This window comes from Callospermophilus lateralis, chromosome 1 (assembly GCF_048772815.1).
Source record: "Callospermophilus lateralis isolate mCalLat2 chromosome 1, mCalLat2.hap1, whole genome shotgun sequence".
NCBI classification, from domain to species: Eukaryota; Metazoa; Chordata; class Mammalia; order Rodentia; family Sciuridae; genus Callospermophilus; species Callospermophilus lateralis.
The window spans coordinates 28,734,666-28,756,864 of NC_135305.1; the positions used below are offsets into that span (position 1 = coordinate 28,734,666).

A 22,199-nucleotide genomic window follows, 5' to 3' on the forward strand; every position below is an offset into this window, starting at 1 on the left:
CCTCCCATAATATTTCCCCTTCCTCCTTCTCTCTTGCCATTCTCCAGCTTTATTTATCTCTTGCCCTTTCCAATGTTTTCCCATCAGAGCTTGAACGACAGAATCCAGCATTGACTCTCTTAAGTGGAGAGTCACTGTGGGGAAAGTGGGAAGTGGGCATCCTGCATTCTCCCACAAAGCCACTGCTTCCCTGACCTGACCGTTTTCTACAGATACTTTGAATAATATCTAATACTTACAAAGTGCCCACTGTGTACCTGATGGTATTTGCCACACAGATGAGACGGGTGCTGTTATCACCCCCGGCCCCCTGCCCAGTTTGCAGGAAATTGAAGCTCAGTGAAATTCTTTCTTGCCTCAGTTTACATGGTTAGACAATAGGGGAGCAAGGATTTGAACTCAAGGTGTCTGTCTTCAGCATCTGTGCTCCTCACCCTTAAAATTCACTGTTGTCAATCAACGGTTCACAGTGATCATGGAGAATGAGCGCAAGGAAAAGTGGCACTGAAGATTCAGATTGAGTGTGCCTAGTTATGGTGACCTGGAATTGCTCTTGAATTCCTTTTGCCAGGTCTAACATTGTGGTGATAGGAATGTAGATGGGGAAAGAAAGTGGAAGTTGTAACAGTAAAAGGAGAAAGTGTATGAAGAATAGTATGTTGGCAAGAGGAAACCTTAAATCATATAGTTTAACTTTTTAACCGTAATGAGAGAATTTGAGCACGCTAAGCTGTCACTCTTGCATCTTTGAAATGTTATGATATTCAGACAAAAATGAATGGAAGAGACAAAGTTCTCAAAACTGATAGATGATGAGACATGATACTGGAGTGAAGGCAAAAAGCCCATGAAAGAATCACGAGGATACAGATGTACTTTATTCAGGTCCATGTAGATGACATCTTATCGTTTGGTTCCTTGGCGTACTTATTATGTTTGGGTTGATAAAATATAACAGATTTACTTGTCTTGTCATGTTCAGCTGCATTTGTCAGAACACAGAGAGTCATCTTGGGTGGCTCTTTAGCTGGATTTGTTTTTACAGAAATAAAATCCCTGGCACATGATAATGGAAAAAAAAAATCCAGTTTCATAATATGCAGTGTACTGTTTTTCTACACTTGAGAATTTTGAGTGCTTTGGAAATAATAAGTCTGTTTTCACAATTTCCTGCTCTCCACTAGGTTCTTGGAACACCAAATGAGGACACATGGCCTGGAGTCCATTCTTTACCACATTTTAAGCCAGGTATGTTTCATTAATTACAAATACTAAATGCTTCCTATTGCAAAGGTGAATGTATAATGTTCACTCTCAAGTAATGTATTGCCTTTAAAATGTCTGGTTACTTTTTCCTCCATGAATTTTAAGCACTAATGAGGTTTCCTTTTGATTTCACAAGTATTTGTACAAATAGGGACAAATATGAGAGACTTTCACCATGTGAACTCTGGGTTGACCGCATGGTCTTGTGGTCATTTCATTATAGATTCAACCAGCATCCATGTCTATGAAAACAAAATTCAAATTGGAGCTCTACAACTCAGTTGCGTCACTTCTTTTAATAATGCTGGAAAAGTATTAAATTGTAAAAAGGAAACATCACAATTTGATTTATTTTTACAACACTAGTAATATATGGTCAATTAATTTTATTTAAATATATAAAATGTTCTGGGTGCCCCGCTCTATAGAATTTGGTACATTTGAATGCAAAATATGTAAATCCCTAAATTTAGAAATCTGAAAGAGCAGAACTTTAAAAATAAGTTGCCACTTTTTCCATCACCAGTAGGTGGCAGTCATGAAACTTTCAGTTTTAATAATTACACGAAAATCTTAGTCTGCTTAATTCTTGAGGGATCAAAGATTTGGAACTTGAAATTTAATAAAATCTGTAAAATGAATTATTATAAAGTGATTCTCTTCTTGTTGTTGTTGTTGTTTTTTCTTTTCTCAAATAAAAAACATGGTTTATGAAATGCAGACCTACCATAAAATTACTGAAAGAGATTTTATGGAAGATCTAATAGTCCATTATCCTATTACGGAAAAGAGTTATGAATAATTTCTGTTAGGGGAGCCAAGTATATTCTTTTTCTGCTCTTCCCCTCTTTTGGGGACTATCAGGAATAAATTATCAATTCTAAAGAACGACTGAGATGGGAAACTATTTTTATTCTTAATATTTTTTCTTCTGAAAGTGTACAGTGTGCTGAGAATTCTTTTATCTTCTTCAGCAGCCCCAAAGACTCTTTGTACTTATTCTGAAACTCTTAAATGACTTCTATGTTCTGAAAGACTCTAACAACTTAACAATTTAATATGGATTTTTTTTTATTTCTTATTTTTTGTAACCAAGCAAGAAGCATCCTCAAACAGATCTGCTTGTTCCTAGTGGGTTCTAAGTGAAGAACATGGCTTTTCATAAATGTTCCAATTGCAGGCTCTTAGAGAAGGTTTGCTTCTCATTGGGATTTAAAATTTTGTCCTAGGGAAATAAAATAGAAGAATTTGAGGGGCTGGATTATAGCTCAGTGGTGGAGCACTTGTCCAGTCCTGAGTGCAATTCCCAGCACTGCAAAAAAACAGTAAAAATAAAACTTAAAAACATTTTAAATGAATAAAGTTAAATACAGAAAGAAAAAAAAAAGCAACAAGATAGTCATTTGGCCTGCCAAGTGTCTAGATGAAAAGGCTGGAGTAATTTGTCTATCGTGGTGTGAATAGAAGTTAATCTCCATCGATAGCATACACGAGCATTTATTAAATATATTCTGGAAAGTTCTGTGTGATGTAGTGTTAATTAAGCTAACAGATTGTGAACCTCATGAGACCAGGGACTGTTCATAGTATTTATTTGGCATCAAAAAATAATTGTTGCTCTGAATTATACTGAATGTTTAAACAGACATTATGTATGTGACTCCTTTGGTCAATATATATAAATTGGAATACACATGTTTAGAGTTATATGTAAGCACTCACCAGATACAAAACACACACCAGGCAGCAGTCCAAAAGGACACACACTTGAATGGCATAAGGCATGGGTGCCGCTGAGCTCATGCCACATTGCAAGCACAGCTTGACACAGAGTGCTAAGTGCTTCCTGATTTGATTTGACAGGAGTCAGGTGGAAACCAGCATACAACTAGGCAAAAGCAACAGATCTATAATGACCTCCATGAAGCGCTAGACAGACCATCAGGAGAGACCTGGTCTTGACCTCACAGACTCCATACTCTGGGGGAGAAAATACACTTTCCTGAAGAAGAGTATCAGTGCTAAGACTTGCCTGTGCCGCCCCGCCCCACCTTCTCATTCTACCCCAAGAGAGCCTTAGAAAGTCTGAGAGGAATACAAAATCCAAGCCATGAAGACATACTTTATTTTATAATAGATAATAAATTTAAGCAGTTTGAGAAGTCGAACAATGTGAAAAGGAACATAAAGCAAAGCCTTTTCCTTCTCTGCTCTCCATCTGCCAGACCACCTTCAGCCCCCAGAATATTCATTTCCTATTTTTATTTCCTTTATGTAAATATAAGAAATTATGAATATATAGGTATATATGTATGTGTATTATATATATGTGTATATAATATATATATATATATATATATTATATACACATATACACATACATACACATACATATTTTCCCGTGTTAGTGCCTCTTGTAGGTCTTCTCATGTCACTGCATAGAGGAGGCTGGTGTGGTTTCCTTCTCTGTTGTGCAGATTTAACCTGTTTTCTAATTACGGTCATTTGGGTATTGCCATTGTTCTACTATTAGAAATTTTAATGCAGTTAAAAATCTGTGGACGTTCACATATACATATACATTGCGTGTATGCAGGTGTATCTGGAAGGTGAGTTATGAGGAATAGGGTTAAAAAGCCAACAGGCATAAACTTACAACTTTAAACACTTCTGCCAAACTGTTGTCCAAAGGAGCAACACCCCTTGCCTCTGTTACCAGCAAAATACATGGGAATGCTGCTTCTCCGCAGCATCTTCTCTGCCCTCTAACAGTGTGCAGTCAGTCAAATGCAATTAAATGACCAAAAGTGTCTCAACCTCATTTTAGCTGTAGTGATGGGCTTGGCCTCTTGACACATATCTGAGGATCACTTGCATTTCCTTTCCTGGCAATTTTTTTTTTTAATCTTTTGCCCAATTAACAATTGCAAGTTTTGTGTCATTTTCTTATCAATTTCCAGGAGTGCCTAGAGAAATTCTTCCTTTATCTATGAAAAGTTTTTTCTTTTCAGAGATTAAACAAAATGATCTTTTCTAATTTTTGAGCTTGCCATCCTCACTCTCATATCTTCCTTAACTTATTTAACCAAATAAATTTTGCCTCAAAAAAAAAGAGACCATAGTATTTGCAAAGGAGTTCAAATGTTATTTTTTTATTTTTATTTATTTTTATTTTTTTATTGGTTGTTCAAAACATTACAAAGCTCTTGACATATCATATTTCATACATTAGATTCAAGTGGGTTATGAACTCCCATTTTTACCCCGTATACAGATTGCAGAATCACATCGGTTATACATCCACATTTTTACATAATGCCATACTAGTAACTGTTGTATTCTGCTACCTTTCCTATCCTCTACTATCCCCCATCCCCTCCCCTCCCATCTTCTCTCTCTACCCCATCTACTGTAATTCATTTCTCTCCTTGTTTTTTTTCCCATTCCCCTCACAACCTCTTATATGTAATTTTGTATAACAATGAGGGTCTCCTTCCATTTCCATGCAATTTCCCTTTTCTCTCCCTTTCCCTCCCACCTCATGTCTCTGTTTAATGTTAATCTTTTCCTCCTGCTCTTCCTCCCTGCTCTGTTCTTAGTTGCTCTCATTATATCAAAGAAGACATTTGGCATTTGTTTTTTTAGGGATTGGCTAGCTTCACTTAGCATAATCTGTTCTAATGCCATCCATTTTCCTGCAAATTCCATGATTTTGTCATCTTTTAGTGCTGCGTAATACTCCATAGTGTATAAATGCCACTTTTTTTTTTTATCCATTCATCTATTGAAGGGCATCTGGGTTGGTTCCACAGTCTAGCTATTGTGAATTGTGCTGCTGTGAACATCGATGTGGCAGTATCCCTGTAGTATGCTCTTTTAAGGTCTTAAGGGAATAGTCTGAGAAGGGCAATAGCTGGGTTAAATGGTGGTTCCATTCCCAGCTTTCCCAGGAATCTCCATACTGCTTTACAAATTGGCCACACCAATTTGCAGTCCCACCAGCAATGTACAAGAGTACCCTTTTCCCCACATCCTCGCCAGCACTTGTTGTTGTTTGACTTCATAATGGCTGCCAATCTTACTGGAGTGAGATGGTATCTAAGGGTGGTTTTGACTTGCATTTCTCTGACTGCTAGAGATGATGAGCATTTTTTCATGTACTTGTTGATTGATTGTATGTCCTCCTCTGAGAAGTGTCTGTTCAGGTCCTTGGCCCATTTGTTGATTGGGTTATTTGTTATCTTATTGTTTAATTTTTTGAGTTCTTTGTATACTCTGGATATTAGGGCTCTATCTGAAGTGTGAGGAGTAAAAATTTGTTCCCATGATGTAGGCTCCCTATTTACCTCTCTTATTGTTTCTCTTGCTGAGAAAAAACTTTTTAGTTTAAGTAAGTCCCATTTGTTGATTCTTGTTATTAACTCTTGTGCTATGGGTGTCCTATCCACAAAGTTACAACTATCTTATATTTGATAAAGGGGCTAAAAGCATGCAATGGAGGAAGGATAGCATCTTCAACCAATGGTGCTGGGAAAACTGGAAATCCATATGAAACAAAATGAAACTGAATCCCTTTCTCTCGCCATGCACAAAAGTTAACTCAAAGTGGATCAAGGAGCTTGATATCAAATCAGAGACTCAGCATCTGATAGAAGAAAAAGTTGACTCCGATCTACATATTGTGGGGTCGGGCTCCAAATGCTATTTTTTAAAACTAATCTTTATGATTGATTTCCATAAAATCATTTATTGATTCAGCAATACTTATTGAATATCACTTGTATGTTTGGGTGCTGGGAATATTGCATTGAACAAAACACAAAAGATCCCTCTCAGGAGAGAAACATGGTCAGTGAGATTCATACTCTATTCAGTGATGGCAAGTAACTGTGGAAAATCAGAGCAAGAAACATACAGGGAAGCACCAGGGAAGGGCTGACTTGCGATTTGAAATAAGGTAATCAAGGAAGGCCTCTCTGGAAAGGTGATATTTGACTGAAAGACCTGAGGGAGAGAGTCGTGCAGATGTTTAAGGAAAAGACTTTGCACATAGAGAACAGCAAGAAGTACAGATGCCCTGGAGTGGGAAGGAGACAGCTGCAAATGAAGCCACAGAGAGCAGGGCTGGGAGCAGTCACAGAAGCCCTGAAGGCTGCTCTGAGCCCTTCTGAGTGCTTCTGAGTGCTAGAAAGCTCTGGAAGATGGTGAACAAGGAGCAGCAGTGAGGTTACCCTGGCTGTCGCACTGAGAACTGGAGGCTGTGGAGAGGCAGGAGAGTCAGGAGGCTGTGCCTGGAGATGACTGAAATGAGTGCGTGCCCAGCTCTCCCACTGCAGCTCAGCAGTGAGCATGGCTCCTCCTGGAAAACACAGTGAAATGAAGAGTTGTTTGAAAAACAATTGTTAAAGTAGTAAAAGAACAGTTTATTCTTTATATTTAGACTGTACTCATCCTCTTCTTTACTTACATTTAGTTTAACACAAAGTTCATTTACCCTAGTTTATTCCTGTAGCAATTCAGCAACCACCAGCCACACTGCATTATGGATATGCATGTCTATATGTGTATGTATGTGTGTGCATGCATGTACATGTGCACTACTACATATTTACATTACATATATAATACACACATACATATATGGATAGAGGTGAAATGACTTGTGAGTTATAAGTGATGCTTGGCAGTTTTTGTTATAATACATCAAAAAAAATACCTTACATACATATTTGAGGGATTGTTTGACTTTTCAGAATGGTGGCAACCCCAGATTAGAGCAGAACACACATACACACTTGTTCTCCAGTTTGGTGGAATCAGCATGACTGATGGAGAATTCTGTGAGGGCTTGGGAACTTCCCCTGTCAGCAAGAACCCTGAAGTTGCTTGAGCGAGGAGTAGTGGCGTTTGCTTGGGCTGCGACTACTTAAACAAAATGAATGTTTGAGCAGGATGAAGCCCCAGGGACCCTCTAGTTTGGCTCTTGTCAAGTTAGGAATCCGAGGTCTAGAGAGGTGAAGCAACTCCCCTAAAATTATTGTTAGAGGTGGAAGTAGATCCCAGGTCTCCCTGCATCCCAGTTCATACACATCTCAGAGTATTTTTCTCCTTGATATGTGGATTACAATTTCTTATTGGCTACCTTCTAAAGGACAGTCCACTAACAACTGGTCTGTTTTTTTAAAAATCAGAAAAGTAGAGAGGATTTGATCTCTGTGTTTGGTAAAATATGTGCACAGAACCGCCAACAACACCTTGAATAAGGTGGTTTTGTATCAACATAACATGTAGACTCCATGTATGGTACTTTAGTCACCTTTTAAATACTTTCAACAAAAAAGGTATTCAGCAGTGATTTAATGACAAGTTATTATTCAGGAGATAAAAAAGAAGACACTGTAAAGTTCAGAGAGGAAAAAATGCTTGCAGACCAGAAACAACTAAAAATAATGGAATTTATAATGAAATAGTTCAATTTTCCAAAATCAATCATGGGAACAGGGCATTTCCAAAGTGAATGTATTATTTCCAAGGGAAAGTTAGTTATCCAGTGCAAGAGGATGTTTAAATGTCTTACAGTGAAGGAAGTAAGGTGCACACAGAAGAACTTAACCATTGGGGGCAGAGGGAGGAGTAGCGGTTTGTTAAACACAGGATGCCCACAACTAAGCCTGCACATATGGTGACCTTGAAGGCAACATTTATATATGGACTTAGTTGTAATCAGGCTTTGTAATGAAGTGTAAAACTTTTTGATATGGTTTAGATATGGGGTGTCCTTCAAAAGCTCATGTGTGAGACAATGTAAGAAAGTTTAGAGGTGGAGTGATTGGGTTATGAGAGTTGTGACCTAATGTATGTATTAATCCCCTAATAGGGGTTAATTGGGTGGGAACTGTAGGTGGGTAGGTCGATGGGTGTGCCTTTGAGGTTTGTATTTTTTCCATGGTGAGCAAAGCTCTCTCTGTTTCCTGGTGCCATGTCCTTAGCTGCTCTTCTATTCCATACCCTTTCTCCATGATGTTCTGCCTCACCTTGGACCCAGAGTGATGAAATTGGCCACCTATGGAGTGAAACCTCTGAAACTTTGAGCACCAGAATAAACTTTTCCTCCTTTAATTGTTCTTGTCAGGTCTTTCAGTCATAACAGTGAAAAAGCTGACTAAAACACTTTTTAATTCTGCCTATTCACACGTGAAGACCTCAAACCAAATAGACTCAGGCTTTTAATTCCAGAGGGAGGAAGTCAGTGATTTCAGCAGTGGAATACCATGGTGATAACATCTTTTATTTTATGTTGTATCTCATTACTCACAAGGCTTTTTAATATATTATCTCATTTGACATTCAGAATATCTCTGAGTTATTATAATGTTATTATTCTAGGATCATCGTCCCATTTTACCAACAAAGAACCTGCAAGACTTAGGCTCAGGGAGCCTGTGTGGCTTGCCCAAGGCTTCACCCCTCCAGCATATAGCAGAGCCAAAACCTAAACCTGGGTCTTTCAGTCCTAAGCCGCTATACTTACTGACGCTCCAGCTCTCTTTAAGAGAGTTTTCATGCATGCAGACCTGGAGCCATGAGAGAGAATTGTTAGGTTCTTTTCAGCTCTACCTTGTGGCATTTCTAAAAAATCCGTGTCTTCATGTAGATATCTTAACCCACCCTTCCCCAATTAAGTGTGGGCAAGTTAATGATTCTTAAGCCATTTAGACCTAGATCTGTGCTTCCAACAAACTGTCAAATCCAAAGTGCTCTCTGAGAAAGTTTAGTCCCACTATGCAGCCTCAGCACCCATGTCAGGAAATGCCACTCTTATCCTTCCTGCACCCTAGGAGCTTTGAACTCTTATCATCTATTCACACTGTAGGCTTTTCCAGGGTCTTTCAGAAGAGACAGAAAAGCTGTGGAAGCAGCAGAAATTGTTGTTGGGGTGGGATACTCCATGCAGGAAGGCCAGAGGCGGGGGCACCTTTATGTGGCCTTTTTGCCCTGTATGGACCACAGCTACAGAGAAGGGGACACCTAGAGTGTGCAGAGAAGTACCTGTCATTCCCCTCCAGAAGGATTGAGTTGGCTCTATCTAGCTCAAAGTCTCCTTTGAGCTCCTGTGGAACTTAATTAAAATAATCCATTTTCATATTTCCTTCATTACTTGCCATTTATTTATACTCTAGCTATTTTCAAGAAGATTTGAGCCAGTTAGCATAATGGGTATAAAAGTGTTTCTAAACTATTAGGAGCATATAACTACAAAATTATGTTTATATCATGAAAAATATGTGTCCTGCCCAGCATGATGGATGGTGCATGCTTGTAATGCCAGAAACTGGGGAAGCTGAGACAGGAGGATCACAAATTCAAGGCCAGTTCCAAAATGTAGAGGCCCTCAGCAACTTAGCAAGACCTTATCTCAAAGTTGAGAGAGAGAGAGAGAGAGAGAGAGAGAGATGAAAAAAGAGCTGCTCAGGATGTGTTCCCACTCAAGCACTGTAGGGCTGGCATCGTCTCTGTCTCAGGTCTAGGCAGAACTTTCCCAAATATCCTCAGTCCTCAAGGACAGCCTGGGCACCTCAGGAACACCTTGTCTCAAAATTAAAGTGTGGAAAGGGTTGGGGATGCAGCTCAGTAGCAGAACACTCCTAGGTTCTCTAAATAGATAAAAAATATATGTTCTCTGCCTGGTGTCTTTTTCCCCCATTTGATTTTTTACATTTTACCTCAGAAAATTTTTCTTCTTTCTTTTTAGGAATAGCAACTATAATGATAATGGGATAGGTCTTATACAAGAAAATAACTATGTGATAATTGCAAAAAATGGAATTAGTTTAATAATTATTATGCAGATATCTTGTTCTTATCTCAGATTTTTTTTTCCCCTCAAATATCTGTGAGGCTCACTGACCCTAGATTTAGGACATTCAGATCTCACTCTGCCCCTCAGCCATCACCTAAGTCAACTTTGTATTCCTCCTCTCACAGATAAATGCCACTCAGTCACATAGTGAAAAGTCAGTTAATTGATCAATTTGTGAGCTGCATGAACTTTAACTCCTGTAAACCTGACAGGAAGCGTAGACTGCCTTTACTTTCTGATGGTGGCAGTCATGCTGGGAGGTCTCTGGGGGCTGCAAGTTGGAAAGCAGATGCTGAAGTTGAGAGTCTGTTTAACCAGCAGTGACCATGCGTTACATCAGCTTACTAAGCACTCGCTGGGTGTAAAGATACATTGGTGAACAAAGCAGGGAACCGGCCCCCTACCAAGCTCACATGCCAGAGGGGGAACTGTAACAGACAAATTGCAAGTTCCAAGTGTGGCTGGAGAAGTGTGACCACAGTGAAAGCAGCAAGGCACAGTCTAGAGGGACAGGTCCTTGAAAAGTCAAGGAGAGGAATTGGAATTTTATTTAAAGTGTGAGAAGACTCACTGGAGGGTTTTGAGCAGGGGAGGAAATTGATGTTTTATGTTTCCTAAAGGATATTACTGGCTTCAAAATGTCACAGACCAGTTTTAGAGCAGGAAAAAGGTTTCATCTCAAGTGCAGACTCCTCTTGATTGGTCATTTCCAACTGTGTTTCTGGGTTGAGAAATTCTGGACAAGCACACACTGGTTCAGAGGGAAACAGGTCACACCAGTGGGCAGCAATGCCACAGACACAGGGATGTTTCCCCGTATGTCCTTGGCTGACCAAGGATTTTAGTGAAATGTCATGGGTGTGGCCAATTATGTAAAATAAAAACAAATATAAAGCAGCCAGAAGTCTTATTAAAATATCTCAAAAATGCAAAAGTTATTCAGTTCTTCTGCATTAGGCAGATGACATCAATATGAATTGTAGAAATCCCTTTCATTGCAAATCGGGCACTATCTGTACTGCTTTCTCTGTATCTGCTTGAAGAATTTCCCATTTTTACTAGAGGGTGTGTCTAATGATGGAGATAAGCAGAAGGTCTAGAAAATGCCAGAAAAAAATGCAGCATTTGCTGAATGACAATTTTCTAATCTCTCCTACCAGGTCTTCTGACTTCTAGGCTTGTCAGCTACTCCTGGCTAAGAGAAGTGAATCAAATTCATTTTTTTTTACTATTGTTTAAAAACCCCATTAGACTATTATTATAGGACTCCTTCAAGATAGATTCATGACTATGGAATAATAATTATTATGCTAATATATAGATGAAAGAAAAAAGTGGGTTTCCATTATTTAAGATGTAAGTTATATTTTACTCCCCAAATATTCAAGTCAGACCAATAAACTGACTACTAATGACCAGTGTAGTTGTAAGAACTGATGAAATTTTCTTCACTTGCCACCTGTCCTTGATGTAGTGCAGTTGGAGGGCACCTTTATAGCTTAGAGACAATGATGTTTGCAATGGATATCATTAAGAAAGGACACACGTGCGTGTGCCTCTGAAACCAGCTTTCTATCTTCAGTTAATACTCTCTACTGTGAGAAAAAAGGACAGCTGTTACTCTCTCAGAATGTCTCAAAATGCCAATCCTTGCTTCCTACAAGTGCATGACACTCACAGAGTTACATATCAGGGTAGAGGAGTATCAACATGTTTGGGGTTGTCATTCATTTAACTGTTTCTTCAAAAGGAATAATTTCTTCAAAAGGGATAGATTAAGTATTTACCTTCCATGGAATATTACTGATTTCTATCTATCATTTGTCTCTCAGATGTATCTATACCTAACTGTATAAAGGTAGCCAGTTTTTCAAACACATTGTTATTTGTAATGGTTATGGTGAGAGTAGTAATGGCTGACAGATCTTCAGCATTTGTTATCAGATGTTGAGGTGCATTTTCTCAGTGCACATTCACAGTAACTCTGTGCCATAGGAACTAATCTGATCTTGATCTGTGATCTGAACAAACTGAGGTACTGTAATATATTCATAGTCACTAGAACTTAGAAAACACATGTCTCACATAAGACAGGTTTGTTCTAGACATGAGAGGGAATTGGGGGTGAGGAATGTCCAGAATCTTTAGTTTGCACAGATGTTTTTACTGCTTCTAAAGGAGCTTCAATCTATTAGCACTGCTACTAGCTTTGTGCACTTCAGGATAAAACTTCAAATCCCTTCCAGCTGAGACCCAAAGAGGTATCATGGTACAGTGACTGAGAGTACAGGCTAGAGAGATCCAGTCAGCCTAGGTTCAAATCCTAGCTCTGCCACTTATGAGCTGTGTAACACAGCCAATTTTGCCCGATGTCTCTGTACCTCAGTTTTTCCTACCCCATAGCATTGTTATGAGTATGAAAATGAGTTAATATTTGCAAACCACATAGGACATAGGAAATGTTTGTTAAATATCAAATTGGGAGACTTGGGGTATCCCAACTCTTTGGTAATGGCAGGTTCAACTTCTTCCACCAGTCTGCGTCATGGCCTCAGGCAGCTCAGCCTTCCTGGCCTCTTGGCTTGTGTGTACCATGAGGTGGTTAGACCACTTGATTGCTCAGGTCCTGTCTCTCCTACAGCTCTTCTAGAATGCACAGATTCCACCCCACTCCCGGTTGCTTTCATTCCTCCCCTGGAGAATGTTTTTCTACTTTCTTTTCTAGTAGGTATGGTCATTGTTATTTGTGAATAGTACATTTTAGACGTTAACAAATGCCTAGGTGATTGCAGTTTATTCTCTAGAGAAAAAGGTCTTATGGAAATAAATGTTCTATGACTTTTAGGTTGAGCAAGGTGTTGACTGGTTGAACACTTCATCCAGGAACATGTACTTACAAACTCACGTTTATACGTATGCTGTCACATTAAGAATATTTGATGAACATGGAACTTTTGCTTCTAGAAGTTGCTCAAAAGATGACTCATTTTAAAAAGCACACCACTGGGAATTGAAAGACGATTTGCTGTAGCCAAGGAAGATTAGAATGCTGTCTCTCATTTTTAGGCCAGAAGATGGATGCTGAGCATTTTAAAGTTTATCCACTTGGTGACAGTGACAAGACAGTGCAGTTGTGTTCAGCATCAATGTGTCACATCAAAGTTTCTTGCTAATAATGTGTTAAATCTCAGCCATTATATATTTTGGAGATACCAACTGTTTTAAAGCTGTGAATTAAAGTCATATAAAGTGGATAAATTGTAGTTATATGTGCTTCTAAAATGCCTGTTGCAAACACTGTACTCTTTTGAAGTTGAGATACAGTTTGGAATAAGGCTGACCTTCCCTGTTCCAAGGAAACTCACTTTTGCTTTACATGAATTTTGCTTATGTTCCAGGGATTATAGATCCAGCTCTTTATATCTTAATCAAATTATTGGCTGAACTATCCACTGCCAACTTGGTTAATATGAAAAAGTAAAATATGCATACAAATTTTCATGAATATTTATGAATATGATTTTCTTCCACTGAGGGCCCATTAGTATTGGTTTGAATTATTTACTATAGTCTATTTATGCCCTTGCATGCTTTCTGCAGTATTGTATTCACAGTGCCTTGCAGACAGTAGCCATGCAATCAATATTTGTGAAATCGTGATAAAATGAATGAATACTTGAACATTCAAATTCTTCCAAAAAGATTTGAGGATATTATCTGTTACATAAACAAATAATTAGGGCGATTGTTTGAAATGTTACTGAAGTGATTCATGACTGTGTTAATTGTTCACCCTTATAAAGGTCTGGATCCTTTTTCCTCCACCAGAGTAATCCCAAGAGAGGCCTTGGGTTTAACACTTCTGCCAGATGAAAGGGGCAGGGCTGGGGAGGGGAACCCTTTAGAATGGCTAGGCTCATCTAGCAGTTATACTTTCTTACCAGCTCAACTAGAGTAAATGTATTTATTATAACACAAAATAATCCTAAATTTAAATTGCTAATAGTTGAATAAAGTGATTTAAAGGAGTGAACTATAAAGAACATCTAATGTTATATATGGCATTTTGGAAATACTCATTTTTATACTGACTTAGAAACTAAATGCTTATTCCACAATATTAGTGTATTTTATGATATCTCGTACATTTGCAAAATATATACTAAAGCTTGAACGCTTTATGGTGTCCTTTCTATTGCCATCTTTTCCTACTAAAGAAATGTGTTAGATAGGAATCCTGGTTCAGCCTTTCAGCTCCTTTGCGTGTACTGCAGGCTTTTTTATTGGGTTTTTTTTTTTTTTTTTTTTGGTTAAATATTTTTTTACTCACATGTTCTCCCATTATTAGAGTTAAAAACACAGCAGAATCTTATAAGATACAAAAATATTAGTGAAAAGAGAATGAGGAGAATAAAATTTAAAATTAATTTCCTGGAGTATACACAGTGCATACCCATAAACAAATGAATAAAATCCAGTTTAGGTTTTATCTTCAGGTAAGTTAGTTTGTTTTCATATATAAGGTGTATAAGCCCCAGCTCTTTTAAGTTGGGAGACGTTACAATAAGGAGCATTGTTCTCCAGTTGTTTTCTCTGGAATGTCTACAATTTGAAGGTATAGGCACTGGGTTTGAGGGAAAACCTTTTCAGCCTTCTGTCCCCTCCCACCTCATGTCGCATAGCAAGTGATTTCTTCTCTGCAGGCTCTTCTCCCTGGTCTCCCGCTGCGTGGAGATCATCCTCTGCAGTGTCCCTGCAATAAGAGGAGAAGGTGAAAATCAGCCTGCAGGTTTAAATTAATTGCACTCCTCAGTTATGCTATGAGTTGGCCAACACTTTAAATAACGACACTCTAAACTTCTAGTTTAAACATAATTGGAAAGAGAAAGTTGACATTAAAGTGGGAAGAGTAAACTTAACTGAAGGTGAATAGTGTAAAACTTTCCTATGCAAATGCTTGAATAATTTGATAAAGCTATTCACAGGATGTTGACTATTTTATGAAATACACCTGTTATGGGTTTGGAGCACTAACTTAAACATCTTTTTTTTCCAAACCTTAATGACTAATTATGTTGCTTTCATTCTGCTGGAACATGACTTTTACTTCTAGTGGAAGTAGTTTTTAAAATATAATCTTTTATCTAGTTCTATATGTAATACTTATTCAGATATTGTTAGAAATGGCTCCATTTGAAATTGTGTGGTTTCTACAGTTACCATCTAAAGGAAGTTGGGTACAAGTGTACAGGTCCTTGTGTATTTTCTCTTCATATGAAAAAGAAATAGATGCAGTTAGTGGCTCTGGCTCTGGCCTCTCCAGGGACTGTGTCTTTATTCACATGTAGCAACCTGTATCAGTTTATATTTCTGTGCTACTGAACCATAGTTAGGACTTACTCATTTTTTGTGTACCCATTACCCAGTGTATCAACTGGCACACAGGCAGGTATCCAGACAATATTTGCTAAAAGAATTGATATTTTATGTGAATAATGATGGACCTGTAAAGCTGAGAATGAGGCTTCAATCTTCCTTTTTTTTTTTTTTTTTGGCTCTTATATGGCATATTTCACTATCAATTTTGTCTCTTTTATGCATAGCTAAAATTGACATATTGTATTTCTGAGGAAGAAATTCTATTAGCATATTCTGTCAAGCTCTAAATAGAGGCAATTCTTAGAACTAATATTTATGTGCAGGCATTAATTGCGAAGAAAAATAATTTACTTGTAAATGCAAGATTGTATTAATTTTATCTGTAATGAAATTTTTGTTCATCCTGAAATCATAGCAAATTATTAAAATTGCTTTGTGAGGAGTACAAAGTTACTAAGGGAATCAAATTTGTTTTATAAGGACACTTGATGTAATTAATTTAAAAAATATCTCTTGCTTTTTTATACCCGACTTTAGATAATGATTTTTTTAAACTTAGTAAAAAACTATTTTTCCCATTTTTATCCCTTTCCCTTGTCATTTAATCTTCTAGAATACACCTTTAATTTTCTATTCTACACTAACTGCATTATATTGCATCTTATAATGCTCTATTAGAGGATAAATTCAGAAATTATATATGCTTTTGAAACAAGTAAAGACAGAATTGTTGGTGAACACTTTTGCCCAGAACTTCAGGAGGTTAGGTAATGTAACCAGGTCTGATCTTCAGCTAGTGCACACTATTTTAGTTATAGTGTCTAGTTTCTTCTCTGATGGGTCAAGGCCTAACCCTTAAGGCTATTAAATATTTCATTAATTATCTCTGCTTGAATAATAACTCCAAAACTTCATGTGAACTCTACTTTAAATATCTTTAAATTATCAGACTTAATTTATTCTCAGAGTGTATTTGAGTTCTGTATAAAATTCCACATCTTTGAAATCTGGAAGTGACAGATAGGAAGTTCTTTGCTAGTCATTCTTCCTTTCCATAGCACCCCTATCTAATTCATCAGTAAATTTTACTGGCTTTCCTTTCAAACTCCTCTCATTGCAGTCTCTTTTGTTACCATAGCCTAAGTCATATGGTCCTCCTGCTTCTAGACAGATGGAATAAGTTATTTTTTGGTCTCCCTGTTTCCAGTCTTACTTCTGATAGTGTATTCTCCAAACAAAAGAAGAATTGCTAGTGGTTCCTAAAAAAAAAAGCCCCAGTGCCTGTCTTAAAGGCCTCTACCCTTGTGTCCCCTCCCCTGGGTTCTTTGCTGGAGTGATCCTTACCTCCGGAGTGCTCCAGCCTTGTACACACACACCGCCGGAATGCCAGCTCCCTGCAAGCAAGGTGATTGTTTGGCTCCCTCTGGTATCCTCAGAACTCCATCTGACACATAGCAGTTGCTCAAATGAATGAATGAATGAACAAATCATTGAACAGTGTTTCCAGTCCTTCCTTCTGAGTACACTCTGGTTCAGGGATAGGATAGAAAGCCAAGTGTTTTTAAATTTCTTTTTGTTGTCCTTATTCGGTGGTGTTTTTACACATGAAATATACTGTAGCGAAAGCAACATAAACCATTTAAAATCTTATGATTAAAAGCAGATGACAGTGACAAAGGAAATCAACCAATATTAAGCAAAATGAAGCCTATTCAGTATTAAATTATAAAAAAGAAATGGGATCAACATAGAAAAAGAAATTGCTTAATGTTATCAAAGAATGTGCACATGAACACTGCCTGAGTGAAAAGATGCCCTAGACTCTAATGTGCAAAGATTTTGTATCATAATCTTCACATAAAGGAATTCAAACCAGATTTCCAGTGGAAACAATTTTGTTTTCAAGTGGCCTGTCCTCACTCATCACCTGACCTACACTGGTCACTGCCTCGCATCTCCTTGGTTTACTTTGCTCAAACTCTAAAACATGTTTTATAGGTAGCTTGTCATTTTCTTGCTGTTTTGGATGGTGATGATGGTGGTGATGGTGGTGTTTATGTTTTGATTGTCTGTCTCACCTGTTAATGTAAGATTCATGAGGGAAGGAACTTCTTATCTTTTGCTCATGCCCATATTTTCAGCATAATAATTTCCTGGCGCATGTTTGGTATGTAATAACTATGTGTGGAATTGATGAATAAAGAAATGTCCAAAGCTCATCCCAATAATTTTTATATAACAAAGAATGCTGGTTAAAAAAAGTAATTTACTAAAAGTGAGATTAAAATAATTTAAATTGTATGATGCTAGCATGAATAGATGAGCACAAAAGAAAGGAGGATTTGCTGTGTTTTACAATTTAATAAATGTGTCATCTCAAATTATTGGAGAAGAATGATTGAATTGACAATGATTGACTTATTATATAGGCATGGCATAATTATCTGTCCTCCTTGGACAAACAAATTGAGTACACTGTGTCACATCATATTAAAAAATTAATTCCAGAAATTTATACCTGCACAAACATACAAAGTCATCCCTTGCTTAAAGACAGTGATATGTTTGGAGAAATGCATGGTTATGTGATTTTTTTGTTATATGAACAGCATAGATTTACACAAACCTTAATAATAGGACCTAGGCTACAAACATGTAGAGCATGTAATTGTACTGAATACTGTAGGCATTTGTAACATAGTTGCAAGTATTTGTGCATCTAAACATATAAAAGTGCAGTAAAAATACAATAGAAAAGATGCAAAAAAAACCCCACACTTTATAGGGCACTACCGGAGTGGAGCTTGCAGGACTGGCAGTTGCTCCTAGTGAGTGTGGCTGAGTGGTGAGCGAATATGAAGGCCCAGACTATGCTCTGCTGTAGACTTTATGAACCCTGCACACTTAGGCTGCACAAAGTCTATTTTAAAAGTACATTTTCTTCAATAAGAGAGAGACTTCAGCTTGCTGTAACTTTTTTATTTTATGTACTTTTAATTTTTTAAAATGTTTTGACTCTTTTCTAATAACATTTAGCTAACAACATACTTTGTACAACTATTTAGAAATATCTTTTCTTTATATTCTTACTCTAAGCTTTCTTCTATTTAATTTTTTTTTTTATTTTGCCTTTTAAACTTTTTTGTTTAAACTAAAGACACACACACGTTAGCCTAGGCCTACACAGAGCAGTGTCATCAATAATATTGTCCCACTGAAAGGTCTTCAGGAGCTGTAACAATCATGAAGCTGTCATCTCCTGTGACAATGACTTCTGGAATTCCTCCAAGGGACCTTCCTGTCTGTTCTCTCTAAACAATAAAATGTATAAAATAGTAATCTGTACTATTACTAGTATGTAACATAGTCATTTATTATTATTAACAATAACAGTCATTTATTATCATCAAATATAATTGCTTTACATAACTGGTTGTGCTATACTTTTATGCAACTGGCAACACATTTGGTGTGTTTACACCAGCATCACCATAAACACTTGACTAATACGTAGTAATACAATGTCTATCACATCTCTAGGTAATAAGAGTTTTTCAGCTCCACTGTAATCTTTGTGTGTGTGTGTGTGTGTGTGTGTGTGTGTGTGTGTGTGTGGTGCTAGAGATTGAACCAGGGCTTTGTTCATGCAAGGCAAGCACTCTATCAACGAGGCTGTATCCCCAGCCCTTCCACTGTAATCTTTTAAAAAAAAATTATTTTTTAGTTGTAGTTGGACACAATACTTTTATTTTATTTATTTTTATGTGGTGCTGAGGATCAAACCCATGGCTTCACATGTGTTAAGCAAGCGCTCTATTGCTGAGCCACAACCCCAGCCCCCACCCACTGTAATCTTATGGGACCATTTGTATACCAGTATATACTCCATCATTGGCAAAAATACTATTATTTGGTGCATTGCTCTACCCACGCATACGTGTGTATGTGTGTGTGTGTGTGTGTGTGTGTGTGTGTACTTGATTATATACAAAAAAACTTCTGTAAACTAATAAAGGACCAACAACAACACAATATTAAAATCAGTACCAGCCATGAAAAGTGAAATTTGAAAATGAAGAGGAAATGCAAGTGGCCAGAAAGCATATGAAAAGAACCCCCAGAATGCTTTATCAAGTACAAGTTTAGCAAAAATGTAAAACACTGATAACTAGTGCTAGGAAGCATATGCAGAAAAAGACATTCTTTTTCATTGCTGGTGGGAAAATGAGAAATAGTTCTTCAGCATCTATTAAAAAGTAAAATATGCATGCTGTTTGCCAGGCAATTTTATATGGGGAGCATCTATCCAACAAAAAAAAAAAAAATGAGAGTATCATGTTTGGAGATATTCATTGTAACATTGTTTGTAAGGGAAAAGAACTGAATACTACATAAAGGTTCATCAAATAAGTTATGGTACTTTTATTCTATGGAATGTTATACAGTTTTAAAACAATCATTACATATATTTTCTAGATTTGAAGGACAGCCAAAGTAGATTATTAAATGCCAAAAAACATCTCCAAGTAATGTTTAATGTAAAATACATTTAAAAATTAATAGTATAATATGTGTTTATGTATGGGTTTTACATATGTGTATTTATGAACAAGTATGTGCAAAGAGACATACCAAGCCATTAACAATCACTGTGTCATCAGGGATCGAAAATTGGAGCAGTAGAGGAGATTAGTGATTATCTATTCCATATTACTTTATTGTTTAACTTGGTAAAACAAACATGTTCCTTTTTCACTTAAAAAAAAATCTAATAATGGTTGTCCAGTGATGAATGAAAATACACACTATTGGACATGAATACTTTGGCTTTGATCATATGTAAATTCCATGTATCATAAGAAAGAACATCCAACATCGTTTTATTTGATCAGAGATGAAACAGCCAATCTCACCTGATCTGTGTGCCAATGTTCTTCTATAAACTAACTTAGAGTTTGAGATTTGGAATTTGTGGGGTTTTTTTTCAATCAATTAAAACTTATTCTAAAATAAGTAATGAGTAAAGAAACTAGACTATGAAGTAAATTATTCTAGACAAAAGAAAGCCTTGTGTAAGATATCACAATCTTCCTGTTTTACTCTTTAAAAAAACCCGTCTGGTCTCCAGGTGACAACTTCACTATGGCTTGTCCACCAATGACTCACTCAACCACTGCCTTTTAAACTGCTGAGTTTTCTTCAACATACTTTAAATATATGCATGTGATATGAAGATTGTTTATCATTTTTCTTTTTTTATTTCAGAACGCTTTACCCTGTACAGCTCTAAAAACCTTAGACAAGCATGGAATAAGTAAGTCTTTATACAGATTTTGCTCCTTCTCTTTCTCTCTCTCTTAACCCACCTGATAAGTTGTCATGACATTTTTTTCATTCATTCATGCTTCTATCCATTCATTCATGTTGCCTTTAGACTGTTACCAAACCCTAATTGTGTGCCAGCTACCATGTTCAGCCTGAGCCATCAGACAGTATGGGTTTGGGTTCCTAGAGAGTTGCGGCATATAAATCCTAAAATTCATTCTTGTAACTAAATTCCAGGAAATATTTTACTATCAGTAGAATAACATTTATAAAATACCATATAGTGACTAACTTTCTAATCTAAACCATCTAAAAGTTGGTGACAACTTTTGAGCTAGATGAAACTGATGCCTCACATTTTTTCCATTTACCTGGTTTTTTTTCCCCTAAGCCATATTAGGAAGCTAAGCCCATGTATCATTTTTACTCTGCTTTTTTATTTCTGTTCTGTCATCTGGCCTTGTTGAAATGGTTTTATTTATTGGTTTCAAAACATCACAAAATATGAAGATCTGAGTTTTATATGTTATTTAGGAATCCTTTGCTGCAAGCCAACCTGTTAGCAAATCCCTGGAAGTTGGAAAGCAGAGTAAACGAGTTGCTCCCTTTTAGTCTCAGGCATCACGTTCCAAGCGTAGAACAGATAACGGAGACTTCTTTGATTAAATAAACTATCATTTGTCATAACATTTTGTCCATGGGGAATTTAATGTTTTGATCTCACTTTTTACTGTTGGGACATCTTTCATTTTTGGCATCATCAGTTATGGAAAAAATGTCTTTCCTTTGAAAAATGCTTTTTAATCAATGCTATCAGAAGAAACAGCATACAGTGAATGGATGGTGAGGAATGAGTACATTAAACTGCAGTAGTTTAGCTTGAAGGATTTAGCCATTTTTTAAAAAATCTGAACTTAGAAAAACACACTGGTATAATCATTTCTGCCTAACACAGGGCTTTGCTCTTGTCATTTGGAGTCAGTTTTCAACCTGTGGTCTCCCCTGGGAGCAGGCCCTCTGCAGGGAGCCTTCTGTGCTTGCTTCTCACCTTTCACCTACCCCTTTACTGGTCCCTGGCCAAGGTACTGTAAGTACACCAGCTAATACTGAGTGTACAGTTCCTACCCCAATGAAACAAACACATTCCTCCCTTGTAGTTGCTCAAAAAGTTTTTTCCAACCAGGTAACTATTTCATGAAATACTTCTTGGTAAAGCAGTTGAAGTATAGCAGTCTAACCCTGTATTTGAATAACAGGAAAATCCGACAAACCACCCAATGCATAGCAGCAACATATGATTGTGGGTAATAGATCTATAAAAGTATAAAGTTAGACTTAATTTAAAGTCATTAAATAAACTGAGTCCCAC

General features: G+C 37.1%; 1 protein-coding gene across 3 annotated transcripts in view; it reads left to right on the forward strand.

Moving 5' to 3' along the window:
• The window catches only part of Cdk14 (cyclin dependent kinase 14), a 563,390-nt gene that overhangs the window by 422,158 nt on the left and 119,033 nt on the right, over positions 1-22,199 (forward strand). For all 3 annotated transcript variants that reach the window (XM_076860994.1, XM_076861002.1, XM_076861011.1), the window contains exons 11-12: positions 1,185-1,248; positions 20,771-20,819. In XM_076860994.1, the coding sequence (XP_076717109.1) occupies positions 1,185-1,248; positions 20,771-20,819 (113 nt within the window). The remainder of the gene's footprint in view (positions 1-1,184; positions 1,249-20,770; positions 20,820-22,199) is intronic.